Source organism: Daucus carota, chromosome 2, assembly GCF_001625215.2.
Source record: "Daucus carota subsp. sativus chromosome 2, DH1 v3.0, whole genome shotgun sequence".
Taxonomy (NCBI): domain Eukaryota; kingdom Viridiplantae; phylum Streptophyta; class Magnoliopsida; order Apiales; family Apiaceae; genus Daucus; species Daucus carota.
In genome coordinates, this window is record NC_030382.2 from 33,409,971 (window position 1) to 33,425,027 (window position 15,057).

The 15,057-nt window shown below is 35.7% G+C and overlaps 1 protein-coding gene and 1 non-coding gene across 2 annotated transcripts; both read right to left on the reverse strand.

Annotated features, from left to right (window-relative positions):
• Window positions 1–291: 291 nt before the first annotated feature.
• LOC108207400 (pleiotropic drug resistance protein 3-like) lies at window positions 292–8,341 on the reverse strand. The gene is made up of 24 exons (XM_064087186.1): window positions 8,098–8,341; window positions 7,842–7,965; window positions 7,613–7,698; window positions 7,430–7,514; window positions 7,067–7,226; window positions 6,911–6,987; window positions 6,758–6,811; window positions 6,573–6,663; window positions 6,046–6,347; window positions 5,641–5,919; window positions 5,254–5,567; window positions 5,015–5,175; window positions 4,826–4,929; window positions 4,601–4,754; window positions 4,329–4,469; window positions 4,136–4,206; window positions 3,721–4,053; window positions 3,145–3,435; window positions 2,876–2,959; window positions 2,388–2,521; window positions 1,785–2,012; window positions 1,260–1,431; window positions 876–1,130; window positions 292–612 (listed from the first exon to the last, which is right to left on the reverse strand). The coding sequence occupies exons 1-24, from the start codon at window positions 8,322–8,324 to the stop codon at window positions 346–348; spliced, it is 4,194 nt and encodes a 1,397-aa protein (XP_063943256.1). The 5' UTR covers window positions 8,325–8,341; the 3' UTR covers window positions 292–345.
• Window positions 8,342–14,932: 6,591 nt separating this feature from the next.
• On the reverse strand, window positions 14,933–15,005 carry TRNAF-GAA (transfer RNA phenylalanine (anticodon GAA)). Its single transcript has one exon. It is a non-coding gene; the product is annotated as a tRNA-Phe (tRNA).
• Between the last annotated feature and the right edge of the window lie 52 nt (window positions 15,006–15,057).

Below are 15,057 nucleotides of genomic sequence, written 5' to 3' on the forward strand. Positions count from 1 at the left end.
TTGAATTCGAAGAAAGGGGGCGACATGGATGTGACCAAATCATTGATGCATATAATATCCAAAAATTGAGTGAAGACACGAACACAAACGCGGATACATATAAATGTACTTTCACTAATAAGTAAGTAAATAAGCACCCAGCATCCATGCAACTGCTAACATTGATGTGCTCTTGGTCACTTTTCACTTCATACTGCGTGATTTTATTGGCCACAATAGATATTTGAGTCATATGTGATATATACATTAGTTTCCTTATATTTGTGCAGTGAAGTAGATAGTGCAAAGGTATTTCCTGCTTCGAAATAATGTTTATATAACTTCACTAGTAAATACAATCTACATTTACCTCCTTTGGAAGTTCAGTTTTGCCATGGAATATGCAAATATAGATGCAAATAATAATGGAAATGCTATAAGAACTAATGCTACAACACCTGTATCAGCACTATGATAACCAAAATAACTTCCTAAGAAGGTATTGATGGCCTCTTTTTCTCCAAATGCTACTATTTCCCTATCAACGTCTCCATATTGTGACGTAAGAAGGCCTCGTAAGGACCAGGATCCTGGGCAAATCCAGTAGCACCAATTCCACCATTTTGGAATTTTCTGCAATATGAAATCAGCTTAGTTGCATAGTTCTTCTGTGTAGTGACTTGTGATTTTTACCTATATCTTAGTCTAAGTTCATGACTAAATTTCTTTGTGACAGTTCTTAAATGATAATGATATTAGCAAAATTCTGCGGATGAAGCTATGACTCCAGCTGAATAGTTGGTGCTGTGTTGTTCAATGTTGCCTTTTTAGACACTTCATTTAAATATAATACTGTAAAATACCAACTGCTGTTAACAGGAGTCAGAGTGGCTCACCGGTTCTGGTATGAGGAATCCTGAGAAGAGACTCATTATTGTGTTACTGAAGCTTGACATTACGAAGGCCACTTGAAGAGAACCACTTGTTGAAACGAGCAACATGCCAAGGTAAGTGTAGTAGAGCATGGTACAGAACATTGTGAAGAAATACCAAAGTACTTTGTATACAGACCAATAGAAACCGACTGCTGGATATGTGATTATTACAAATATGCCTACTTGAAGAAATACATAAGGAATTTCAATGATCACCTGCCACAAAAGGATAGAAAATATATATGGTCATATGAAATCATCTAAAGTTTAATAAGCATTAAAAAGAATAGGAGTTTAGAATTTAAAATAAATTTGGATCGTTGTTATTATATTTATGTTATATACCTGGGCAAAGGAATAGATCCAGGCAGAATACATTCCAGCAAACCTTTCTCTGTATACAACATTGCGCTCAGTAGCTATAATTGACAGAACTGATGTGCAGTTGTATGTTCCTAAAAATTGTAGGAAAAGGAACATCGATCCTAGTATGTTCAACAGATCCTGTTCACCGTTTCTTTAAACCAAAGAAGACAATCAGCATATCAAATGAAAAACATATAACTGACATACAGAGCTATAAATATCACCGTGAATAGAAGACTAAACACACACATACACTTTTGGTTTCCTATAAGATCAATATTTTGGTTCATATTTTTCTTTATAACCTAGATAAAGTAGAGCCTTCACATCTGTGTCAGCTGTTGTTAGCATGTACTCATCACCATAGGGGTCTCCAAATAATAATATATATAAAATTGTCCTGCGTTGGTAAAAACTGAAAGAAATGACCTAAAACCGCACCCTATTCACAAGGCACCTGCATAGGCAGGATATTGATAAATGGGGAAAAAAATATATGCTTACATGTCTTTTCCTTTTTGCCATAGGATTGCTGCTAATATCACAGATGCCATTGTGATAAAAGCTAACCGCACCAAATTGTATTTAGGACTCCTCCAATAGGACAAATTCTGTTTCCAGAGGCATGCTTTAAGCTGTTCCCATTGAGTTTGTGAAAAGCGTGTGCTAAATTGTAGTTCTGTTGAACCTTGTGCTGGGGAGCTCAACTCTTTGATCCGCTGTTTGGTTTGCCTGCATAAGAAATTTACCAGATTACATTACTCTTAAGTTAATTATGTACGATGTTTGAATCTTGTGCATGTTTAAAGCGTAGAAATGACTATATTACAAGCTTATTTTGATATATCTTAAAAAATTAAACTCATGAGCAGTAATATTAAAACTAAGATTTAGCATTAAAAGGAATCTGTTGTCCACTGAGATTTATGATGACTCGTGATACTGATAATTTAGATGATTGGAACGCAAATAGCAGAGCTGATATAAGTACATACATTACTCATCGAAGTTTGCAATATTTTTATCATTGACATTGGGTCTCATAGCTAATGTCATAGCAAATGTTGGAATGTCACTGCTATATTTATAGATTAGTATGATGCTTACCGACATAGATGAGAGTTCTCATAAGTTTGCACAAAGTTTAATCCAAGTTGTTCTTCAGAAGATGAACTCGTAATCTCTAGCATCCAAGTTGCAGGGTTGTAATTTTCCTGGATTTTCGGTAATCCATTAATGTTCTGCCAAAAAGGAGACAAAACAGTAGTTAGATATTTTACTTTGTGTATGACACAATCTGATGAATTTCAAGCACCATTAATAAGTTCTAATCAATTTTTAAGAAATTTAACTGCATATTAAGCTTATACTTTATATTTCTTGGGGAAAGTTGTGTACAGCATTCTGTAGAAATTGATCATAAACCTTTAGGTCCAAGATTTTGTATGATCATAAAGAGATTAAAGCTTACATATCTTGTTTGCTAGTTACTGACATGCATAACAACCCTAATCGCCATTCTAGTTTCTGAAATTATCATGAAAATCATTTTTTGCCTTGTTGCTAAAAGATGAAGATGTATAGTCATTGCTCACCTCAAAATATTCAATTAGTTTACTTGAATGCTGACCCAACTCTCCTGAATATATTATTTGTCCTCCTCTCTTCATTAGAATAAGCTGCAGGAACAAAAGACATTATATATTTCTCCTTGTTATTGAAACTGATCATGTTATTTGCTTCTGTTTACTTGGCAATCTATTATTAGTTGGTAAGTAGTATATAGCATATTGATGTGTAATAGAAAATTTTAGTGTGTCCAAGGTACAATCTATTACCACAGAAATTTTCAGTAGTCATATACCTCATCGAAAGCCTCAAATATGTCAATACTTGGTTGATGGATAGTGCAGACGACTGTTCTATTCGTATTTGCAATATTCTTAACTGCCCGCATAACTATTGCAGCTGCTCTGGCATCTAAACCAGAAGTCGGTTCATCCATGAATATTATAGATGGGTTGGAAACAAGCTCTACTGCTATTGTAAGCCGTTTTCTTTGTTCATTTGTTAAGCCACTCACACCAGGAACACCAACTAGTGCATCTTTAATATCTTCCAGTTCAATCATTTGAAGTACCTCAACAACAAATTCCTGTAAAGAATTTTTTTAAAGCAATTTAGAAATTAATCTTTGTAATAAGCAGCTACTTTTTTACTACATGCCATCTAGAAGTTTTACGGACATTTGATGAATTTGTGGTACAGTATGTTTCTGTCATAAATATACTAGAAATTACCTTAAGTAGAGTTAGTACAAGTGTTTAGAACCTTTGCTTTCAGGAATTCAATTTTCCTTGGTTGGTGAATCTAAATCTCTACGGTCATAGTGAAATATTGAATTAAGCTTGGTACTTTTATAAGTTGGATGACAACTTACAGCTTTGGTACTATCATCAATATGAGGTGGCAAACGTAGCCAAGCTGAGTACGTCAGTGATTCATTAACTGTAATCTGTGGAGAATGGATGTCTGTTTGCTCACAATAACCAGATATTCTAGCATAAGTATCCTGCACCTTGGGATATCCTCCAATTCTTATATCTCCTTCAATGATACCACTATTTTTACGTCCAGAAAGAACATCCAAAAGTGTTGTCTTTCCGGCTCCAGTAACACCCATCAGAGCTGTCAGCACTCCAGGCTGAAATGATCCTGTAATATCATGAAGAAGCTGTATCGTCTTTTGTTGATAACCTTTCTCTCTCATTTTCTGTCAGAATGATTGAGCACAGATTGGTTATCACAGGTCACCTAAATAAACTTAAGTTTACTTAATTTGAAGCGACTTCTACCTTTGGAGTATCAACAAAATATTGCACATTCTCAAATGTTATTGTCATTGGCTTGAACGGCAACACCATCCCTGTCGAATAACAAAATCAGTATTCTGCTGATTTGAGCTCATCATGATGTTCTCCACCACATCCTTCAAGTAACTATTTTCCTGATACAAGCATCTTAACTTAATAAAATTTATCTTCTTACCCATCTGTTTTATGTCTGCAGGAGCGTAGGAGGTAGCCACGTTGGGCAATTCAATCTCTTGAGATGCTTCGAGTGTGTTTTCTTTTGCTTGAAGTTTGGAGAGTCTTTTAAGTGAAATGACAGTCTGAGATCTTCTTGGAGCTGCAAAATTTTATCTTTATTAGATCAGGTTAGTAGAAAACACACATGACTTGAGCTGTTTTATATGTCTGGATTCGGTCTTTTTCCATTCACACATGTTTTCTTCATTCAAGTGGATTTAAGGAACTTACCCTTTGAAAATTTTAATGCACATGTGAATCCAATATTCAGAATGATCCAAAATCCCAATAATGCACCAATTGATATCCAATAAAAGCTTCCTCTATAGTCGAATCCATGATTTTTCAAAAATTGATGCCCTATTGTAGCATTTAGAGATAAGTCCTGTGGAGAGAATGATAAGTAAGTATTTACATAGATAATATAATCAGCGATTTATGGTTCTCAATTCTGACCTTTTGCCACCTTGGAGAAAGAAATTCGTTCACAGAAATTCCAATCTCTGCATATGTAAAAGGAGAAAGCCAGAATCCCCATTTTAACCAAGATGGCAAAGAGGCTGCAAAGAATGAGGTTATAAGCACTCTGCTAAACAAATTTTAGCAACCAGGAAGGATATCAGAAGGAATGATTGGTGGTCTTACGTTGTGGAATTATAAAGCCACAAAATAGAAACATCACTAATACGGTGAAGAGACCGCAGAAGGTTGCAACAGACTGATCAGTAAAGATCGAAGCTATCAGGCGAAATAATGATGTAGACACTTGATTCACAAAAGCAAGGAGTAGTAGCTGGTGAAAAAACCTATACACGTGTATGCATTAGTAATAAAGAGCAATAGATAAAGAAGACCTTTAGTTAAATATTTCTATTAAACTTCACCTTTCTGGTTCAGGACTGTAACCTATGACATAGTAGGTAAGCCCTGTCCAAAGAAATGCATCTAGAAATGAAAATGGGATCTTTAGAATGACGGCAGGAATGGAATAAGCCCATGCCGGGTAGAAGTTGAAATCTCTTTGCTTGTAGAAGATGGAAAGTCTGGAAACAGTCATGGACAACTCTGGTATTGCATTACTGTTGAATCTAATAAGTGAATAGAACAGAGACGCTAGGAAGTAATTGGCGTCGACAATACTAATGCTAGTCTGTGTACGTAGGAAGACCGTCATTGTTATAAGTGCAGAAACCACCAGCTGAAAAAACAATAGCATTTGGATGAACACAAGCCTTTGTAGTTTATTGTAATTGTCGCAAGAATGGTTGTACCTGTGCAGATTTAAATGCATGAACAAATGAGTTACGCTTCATGAGGACCCATTCTCTAGCCATGCATGCCTGGAATATTTCCCATTTCCTTGTGGAATTGGTGTGGAATGTCAAAGCAGCATCACGGATCACATCCTTTTCAATATTCTGAGAGAGATCTTCGTGCGATTTCTGTCCTAAACTGGATTCCTTAAATTTTCTAGCGAACTCTTTCACACTGACATAGATAGGTTGATTATTAGGGTGCCAATATTGTGCTTGATCCTTCTCAGATATAACCTGCAGAGAGGTGAATGTCCAAGTTGACATTGCAGTATAAGCACTATGGAAAAAGAATAATTAGTGTGACACGACCAATTTTAAGCATGCAAGCGAATTTCTCAATTGTAATAGTAAATAACACACTTCTTGCAGGAAGTCAGCAACGCCTTTCCTTGCTGGACATCTGAAACCACAGTTCTCGAAGAACTGTATAACATTATCACGAGGCCCATGGTATGCAGTCTGTCCTTCAGACATCAAGATAATGTCATCAAACAAATCAAATGTCTCTGGTGCTGGCTGAAGAAGTGAAATCAAAGTGGTTGATTCTGTTATGTGTGTCAACTGCTGGAGACATTTAACAATCTGAAAGGTGCTTGAACTATCTAAGCCATTGGAGATTTCATCCATGAAGAGAACCTTTGATGGGCCAATTATCATCTCCCCTGGTAAATGTAGTAATTATATGTAAACTTGTCATCAGAAAATGATTAATTGCTGGTTGTACTACATCTGTGAATGCTGATAAACTGTTATAGCTAGCACAATAAATAAGCTCAAGTTTCCAGAGATTTTTATGAAACAACCATCATATGTATTTACAGGGGCATCTATATTTTTTTAACATGCTTTTTGAACATGATTATGGATTCTCAGTCACCATAGTGCACCTGTTGTCAGCCTCTTCTTTTGTCCACCTGATATTCCTCTTCTCATTGCATTTCCTACAATCGTATCAGCGCAAATTTCCAGTCCAAGTATCTGTGAAAACTCATACAAATGTAACAGGGAAGTTTACTCTTGAGTGACATGTCGAAAGAAGGTCAGGGAACCATACTCCATTAAAGAGAACTACCTTTAGTATATAGTCCGTCTGCAGAGTCCTTTTTAATCCATTGATGGCAGTTTCCTGTTTCAGTTAATTACAGAGTAAGATAATTAACATTAGAGTGCTCGATACTACAATTACACGTGAACAACAAAGGAAATATGTGTGCTGGGGATTTACCTTCATGTAGGTGTCAATATCTGGATCAGGTATAATACCAACTTGTTTCTCTCTTCTGACGACTTCTGCCATAGTTTCTAGAATAGTTGCAAGAGTCAGCATCCGGATAATTTGTGTGTAGATTATGATAGTATACAACGTTCATAAGAAAGGTACCTGCTCTGCTTCCAATGCCCAGACATCTTGCTGCAAAATCAAGAGTTTCCCTGACTGTCATTTCAGAAATGTGCTGGTCATATTGGCTAACATAAGCTGCTGTCTTGTGAGGAATGAACTCATTCAACTTGTATCCATTGTAAGAGATCTCTCCGCTGACCTAGTATTTTTATATATTTCAACTTGCTCAGAAAGTACAATTAAATTATGTGTGTGTCACTTAGCATGACTTTAAAGTTTAAATGTCAATTAGTAGTAAAAAAAAAGTTTAAATGTCCTATGACAATTCTCTGTAAATGTTCTTAAACACTGGTTTTTGCGTTTCATCTCATAATATCTTGTATAATTAGGAGCTACAGATACCTCAAGATTCTTGTCGATTGTTCCAGAGAGTGCCAACAGTAGAGTGGTTTTTCCACAGCCCGGAGGCCCTAGTAATAGTGTCATCCTACCAAAAAGCATGTTACCCCGTGAGTACAATATGAACCTGCATATCGTGATAATCCTTTAACTCAGAAGTCTAGTAGAAACGTAACTTTAAGATACCTTGAGGGCCTGATAATTCCACTGACATCCTGCAGAATTTTAATCTTGGTTGTATGAGTTGTGTGCCCTTGAAATCTTGTGATACCCTGTCAGCATTGATACCGTATCTGTTGTTAGTGGTTTAGCCATTCAAAGAACAAGCTGTTTCTTGATCATTAACCAACAAAACAGCATAGGAAAAAGAATATTTGCTTTTAACTCCAAAAAAGGACAAAGGGACAGCACTTACAAATGTAATCCTTTTCAGTGTGTTCCACAGAGTAGGGAGGGGCTCTCCTTGAACTACATCACATTCTGCTTCTATGCATACATTCTTATACCTTACTTCCACAGTAGGAATCTCCAGACCCACTCTGCAGACAAAATAACACAATTTTATCATACAATGATTAATCTTCCGCGTTTGCATCTGATTAGCTGATGCCTAAGTACAGCAGGTTCCAATCGAGAGAAAAATAAGAAGTGAAGGTCATGTCAGAAAAGACCTGTCAATTCTCTGTCTCTGCTTCAATAACAACCGGTGATTATCTTCCTCAATTTTCTTCAAAAGTCTGTCGATAAATGCATGCCTTTCTAAAGCTCCAAGCTTAGAAACACGTTCAGTTGTATTTTGTTGTGCTTCTATCCTCTCAATAGCAGCCAACTCCAGTTCACCTTCATCATCATCTTCTCCAACAGTTCCGACTGTATCAGTAACATCCCTCCTCGACATTTCTACAATTTTTCAGCTTTCCAACGTCTGCAAAGACTTAACCAAGTACAATCAACAATGCCTTATTTGATAGACTACAAGTACATGAGTCTGCATGTATTTCTGCGCGCACACAAGTGCATATATATACAAAACCAAGGCGACTTTGGCCTAATTCAAAGTATAAACAAAGTTATCTAGCAGATCATTAAAAAAACATGCTATTTATTTTTATATGTTCGAAAATCAGAGGCTTCTATGTTCCCCCTTGCTGAACAAACAAACAAAAGAATTTGAACCGAGAAGTCCGCCAATAATGTACCCAATGTCATTGGACAAACAAGTAGTTTTTCGGGTTAGGTATCATATTAATCACTATCTAATTAGCAAAGTTTCAAATTTACCACTCACAAATTCAGTATCTCCCCTTTTTACCCAAAATTGTTGATTTTCGGTGATAAATTTGAGATTTTGTTAGTTTATGACAGACTTAAAAAATGGTTTGAATGTGTCCAATTTGAGACTACTATTTTATCGATGACAAATTTGAAATTTGCGGATTATACAGTGGTCAATTTGATACTTAATCCGTAATTTTTCAGTAATTTTTCATAATGTGCACGGTATCTGTTTGTAGTACATGAGTCGAATCATCGGCTAGCATCTGTCCAGCATATCAGAGACCAGCCAAGCATAGTTGGAAACAATGTCAGTAGATCGAAACCAAATGCTAGCAGACACAGATACTCTAGCTTAGCTAACATTGATGTGCGATGCGTGATTGTGAGCTGGTTTGGGATTAATGATAGCTCATATGGCTGGCTGTTGAGTGTGATGGAGAAAGGCTAAGCTCTTCTCAGTGTCGTGTAGCAAAGTGGCCGTTAGAACATAGGTTTCTGGATGTTTGTTGTAGTAGCTTCCGCTCGGGCTATCTATATTCTGTTTCGGTTGATTTTGTGATTCTTTGGAATTTCTCTGCCACTCTCTCGACAACATGACTGAAAATTCAACCATTTCAGGTCCGTCGAATATATATTCACATTCAATATTTGATGGAGTTTCCGACAAAGTAAGGATATGACAGAGTACATATATGCTATCACGCAGGGGCGGATCCAGACATTTTCATCTGCCCGGGCTAATCTTTCCCTCCTGTAACTGTAATTATAAGATGTTGATACCAAAATCTATGTCGCAGTAAAACAAAAATATTCTGTTTTAAGTCTTTAAGTTCAGTGTTTTAAATATTTTTTATTATTCAAAATCTGTCGATAGTTTTTTAAAATATATTTTAGCAATTTATTGTTCATACTTCAATTTAACCAAAAATCCGTGATAAATCTTGAATTATATGCCAACCAATTAATTCCGATTTCCAATTATAACATCTTTAACTTCAAAAAATTATAGTAGTATAGTTCATGAAAATTTTATTTTAAGTTTATTTCTAAGAAATTTGAAATTGATTTGAAAGCAATTTATTCCTTATTAATATCCATAATTAAATTAATATAATATAGTTTAGGAAATAAATATTCAAAAGTTATCCATGTTTTAAGAGGTGAAAACAGTTTCCTTATAATTATATATTTTATGAATATAATATTCTTAGTCTGCTGGATTTTGATTAAACAAGATTCAAAAACTTAAAAATTACACAAAATTAATATAAATTGCAGGAGGCTATTAAAGAACGAAGAACATTAACTATAATATCAACAAAAAATGAGAGCGAATTTAGACATATGTTAAAATTAAAAATAAAGTAAAGTATTATAATCACATAAATAATACTAAATATTGTTTTTTATTGTTACAGATATAAGCTACCCAAACCGAGATTGTGTTTTGTTAGCATATCAAAACTACCTAAGCTGTTTTCCCTTAAAACTTGCCCGGGCTAAATCTAAACTGAAACAGAAAAGCAATGGTAGAATTTTGCAAACGGCAAATATCGACCGGGCATGAGCCCACCGGAGCCCTAACGGCGCTCCGCCCCTGCTATCACGCCGGTGGTAATTCCCTCCAGAAACTCAGTGTAATCTTTATTCCATTTCCGGCTAAGTGGCATTGGTCTACTTGAAAATTTGCAAAAATACCTATATTCTTAAACCGATTTTCAGAAATACAGTCAGAATCGAATATAAGATTCCTTGAATATTAGGCTGCAACACTCGTAAAAAATAATTGTTTTGAATTGGGTTTTATATCAAACTGGCCACCCATTTCGTCAAAAAATCTCACTTGACCCACCCAAAAAATTTCGGACTCATTTAAGCCACTATAAACCAAATATATATCATTTTACCCACTTCATTATTCATTCCTTTTTACTTAATTATTTATAAAATATTAACCGTTTATTTTTTTACAACAAAACCACTTTGAGTACTTTCATAATAGTCTCTGATATTTATTAAAATAATTTGGGAATTTTTAAAGCAACATAGCCATGTAGTTAAAATATATATATAGTTATAGATATAGTTATATGATCATCCTAGCTATGTTGCTTTAAGAATTCCCAAATTATTTTGATAAATACTAGGGACTATTATCAAAGTACTCGAAATGGTTTTGTAGTAAAAGAACGAACGGTTGATTTTTTTATAAATGTTTAAGTAAAGAGTTATGAATAGTGATGATATATATTTTGTTTATAGTGGCTTACATGAGTCCGAAATTTTTTGGGTGGGTCAGTTGAGATTTTTTGACGAAATGGGTGGGCAGTTTGATATAAAACCCGTTTTGAATTACAAGAATTGTAATTAAGGTTGCATATATGATTTTACCGTATTTTTAAAAATGAAATTTGTAATTTAAATATTTTTGAAAAAAAGCCCTTCATGTGGTGGCTAGACCCGGCCATTCGGGCGGGTCGGGGCGGTTCGGGCCGGTTCAGACGGTTTTCGAATCGTCACAGGAGGAACCGTAACCGGCACGTCTAGGTTGACGGTCCGATCCGTGTCGGGCCGGGCTGAGGAAAGTGGAAACCGGAACCATCTTATACGGATTCTACGGGTTTGGAGGATTAAGCGGGTTGGCGGTTCAGCCGGTTCACGGTTCGGCGGTTCAGTTGCCGCGGTTTAACAGACAGAAGGCAGAGACACTGCCACAGTAGTCAATCAAGTGATCATTGTTTGTTTTTTGTTTTTTAGTGCAAGTGTTTGTTTTTTAATGCAACTGTGACTTTGCAATGGAATTTGATTTTGGAATTTAATTGTTTAGTTTAATTAATAATAAATTATTATAAACTAATAAATAAATGGTAAAAAGAGGGCGGTACCTCTTGTAAATTTTATAAATTAGAAAAAGATTTTACAAATAATGTGAGAGGACTCCTCTCTAAAAAATTTAACGGAACAAACCGCTTGTACAAAATAAATAAAAAAAATACATAACGAAAAATAATTTTCATTTATTCTTCTTGTTCATTTGCAGAATTGCCTTCTTCGGACGACGAAGTATCCATCAACATCCAAGGATCTTCTTCATCGTCCGAGTCATCTTCTTTAAGTCCTTGTTGTCTTTTGGCAGCTTGATCCCAATCCTTTTTACAAACGCAAATCTTTACCGCATCCGGCGCGAGACTTGATCTCTTCTCGTCTAAAACTCTTCTACCTGCACTAAAAGCCGACTCCGATGCAATTGTAGAGGCAGAGACTACTAATATGTCCCTTGCAATTTTAGCTAAAACTAGAAATTGTATCTCATGACATTTCCACCATGTTAATATTTCAAAATCTTCGTCTAATTCATAGTTATAAGAAAAAAATTCTCTAAGCATAGTAGTAGAAACTGAAGCTACAGGAGCAGACGTAGTAGAAATTCTAACCTTTTGTTTTTTTGTTATTATTCCTAACATTTTACTATTAAATCTACTTGAAGAACTTGTCTTTGGTGGTATAGCGGTTTCAGTTCTTGGAACATACAAGTCTATAAGACGATGCAATAAATTGAGACAATTAGTAACATATAAAACATGATCATATGAAACTCCTAACACCTTATAATAATGTTCTAACATGTTTTCTAAACCTTCTTGTCTAACAGCGGGATCAAGTAGGCATGCAATACCATAAATATATGGGAAATCTGTAAAATATTCAATCCATTTCATTTTCATATCATAAATAATGTCACTAAAATGTCGATCTTCTTCATATTCACGTAAAGTGGTAACAATACTAACACATTCAATTATAACTTGATGCACATTCGGTTCATAAACATATGAAAAAACTTTAGTAGCATGTGCATAGCAATCAAGAATATCACGTACAGTAATAGCCAATCGCCAATCCATTTCGGTAATTAAACCATCCTCGTATTGGTTGCTAGGGTCCGGACTTTGAGTAGAATCTTGAGAGGATAACGTACCCCGACCTTCTTCCATAATTAACAGAAAATATTAACAGAAAAGATTTACGCCTCGCCGGAATTTATGCCGAAAAAGCTTGAATATTTATGCCGGAAAAACTTGAGCAGTTGAATCTTGAGCTTGAATTTGGGAGCAATGGAGAATTAAGAGATAGAACATAGAAGTATAGAATGGAGGTGAAGATAGAACTGAGGTGGAGGTGGGTATTTATAAGCTTGGACAATGGACACCAACGGCTCCAAGCCTCCAACGGCTCTTCGTAGCAGGTTCACGTTGAGTGTGCAGTGTGCAGTGTGAGGTGCAGTGTGCAGGACGACTGGAGACTGGAGAAGTGGAGAGTGCATGACGAAAGCAGCCTGCAACCTACAAAAACTTGCAGGTGAACGTTGTAACGGGTCACGGGTTAGGCGGGCTGGCGGGTTACACGGGTTCGCGGGCTGGCGGGTTACACGGGTTCGCGGTTCACCGCGGGCTGCGCGGTTCGCGGTTTACCGCGGGCTGTCGCGGTTCGCGGTTTAACGCGGGCCTGCTCGGTTTTGGCGTGCCGGTTCGTGACGGTTCGCGAATCAAACATACGGGAATCGTAACCGGCTCGTCAGCAACTACAGTTCGTGCCGGTTCGAACCCGTCACGTTAAAATACGGGCCTAAATACGGTTCGGGCCAGTTCGGTCCGAGCCAAACCGTCCGAATGGCCGGCTCTAGTGGTGGCATATTTGGATTTTGGCATACTTGTAAATAAAAGCATATGTTAGGAAACGGTTACATTTACATGGAAAAATTGACATAGTAGTAAGACTATGTGATGTGATATATCCAGCTCGTTAGTTAAAATTGGTCCGCTAAATTAGACATATAGGATATAGGGTAAATTTTGTTGAACTTGTAAGAAATTGTAGTTCGATGATATTGGTTATATTGATTGGTTATATTTTAAAAAAGTATGTCATTAATATTTTAGACTGAAGTTCGACAAATATAACCAATATCAGATTATTGGTTACATTTATATAGAGAAAAAACACCATATGACACAAAAATCACGAATAATGTCCAAAATAACAGAGTTTCGATAAATGACCCCAAATACCGTTTATTAATGCCGGATAATTCAACGGGTTGATTTTTGGACAAAAACGCTAGATCGTATTGTTTAGGTCTCTAATATCCTACAAAAAACAATACGATTTGACATTTTAGGAACATAATGCAACACAATCTGATATCTAGGGTTTCAAAACTCACAATCGTATAACGTTAACAAGAAAAAGAGGATAAATGCTACACGATCTGGCATTTTGGATCGTAAAATATCATATCACGACCATCTTCTGCGGCACTGGTATTTGGGGTCATTTTGAAAATTATGATAATAATTTTGTATATTTTATTACATAGTAAATTTCAATATATTTTATATATTTATATATATATCAATTCCGAAAATGAGGTCGAAAATGACATTTGAAAACTGGAACTTGAAATCGGGATTTGTAATTGCATATATGGTTGCATATGGTTGTATTTAGTTGCATATGGTTGCATTCAGTTGATTCTATTGTAATCTAATGGCCCCGCCAGGGGCACACCATACATCTGTTGTTACTTACAGTAGTTGCATTTAGTTGCAACTGAGGTTGCAAAAGTTGCAACTGCAGTTGCAACCTCATTTGCAACTTTTGCAACCTCATTTACAACTATATATAGTTTTCAGTTGCATTTAGTTGCAACTGCAGTTGCATTTAGTTGCAACTGCAGTTGCAAAAGTTGCAACTGCAGTTGCAACTTCATTTGCAACTTTTGCAACCTCATTTGCAACTTTTGCAACTTACAGTTTTCAGTTGAACTAGTTGCAATTGCAGTTGCAACAGTTGCAACTTTCCATTTTTATTTGCAACTTTTGCAACCTCATTTGCAACTTTTACGGCTGCGCCGCCCAAGGTTGCAAATGAGGTTGCAAAAGTTGCAAATCGTATTTTTGAAAAAAAAAATTATGAAAAGGTATTTTTAAAAACAATGAAAAAGACGGTAGTATTTTTAAAAAAATAATTTTACAGATGGGTATTTTTAAAAAGATCCCAATACTTTATATATAATATAATATAAAATTTGTAATATATATTTTTGATTAATTTATATAATATAATATGTATTAATTTGTTTGTGTATTAGTTTTTCGAAAAATTTATTTGTCTTGTGAGAGATATAAAAATTGTACAGCAAATATTAGAGAAGGGGCAAAATGTGGTTGCGGTGAAGGTGGATCGAACACCTGACCTCCAGATCTTCAGTCTGGCGCTCTCCCAACTGTGCTATCCCCGCGATATTTTAATTTCCAGTTTTCTTTATACACAAACGATGCACATGTATACAA

Excerpts from the sequence above, each read along its gene's own strand:
- LOC108207400 (XM_064087186.1), bottom strand. The coding sequence starts at position 8,324 with ATGTCGAGGAGGGATGTTACTGATACAGTCGGAACTGTTGGAGAAGAT. Across the intron at positions 5,176-5,253 it reads TACAGTCCTGAACCAGAAAG|GTTTTTTCACCAGCTACTAC; the intron begins GTGAAGTTTAAT and ends ACACGTGTATAG. Across the intron at positions 4,207-4,328 it reads TGCAGACATAAAACAGATGG|GGATGGTGTTGCCGTTCAAG; the intron begins GTAAGAAGATAA and ends GTTATTCGACAG.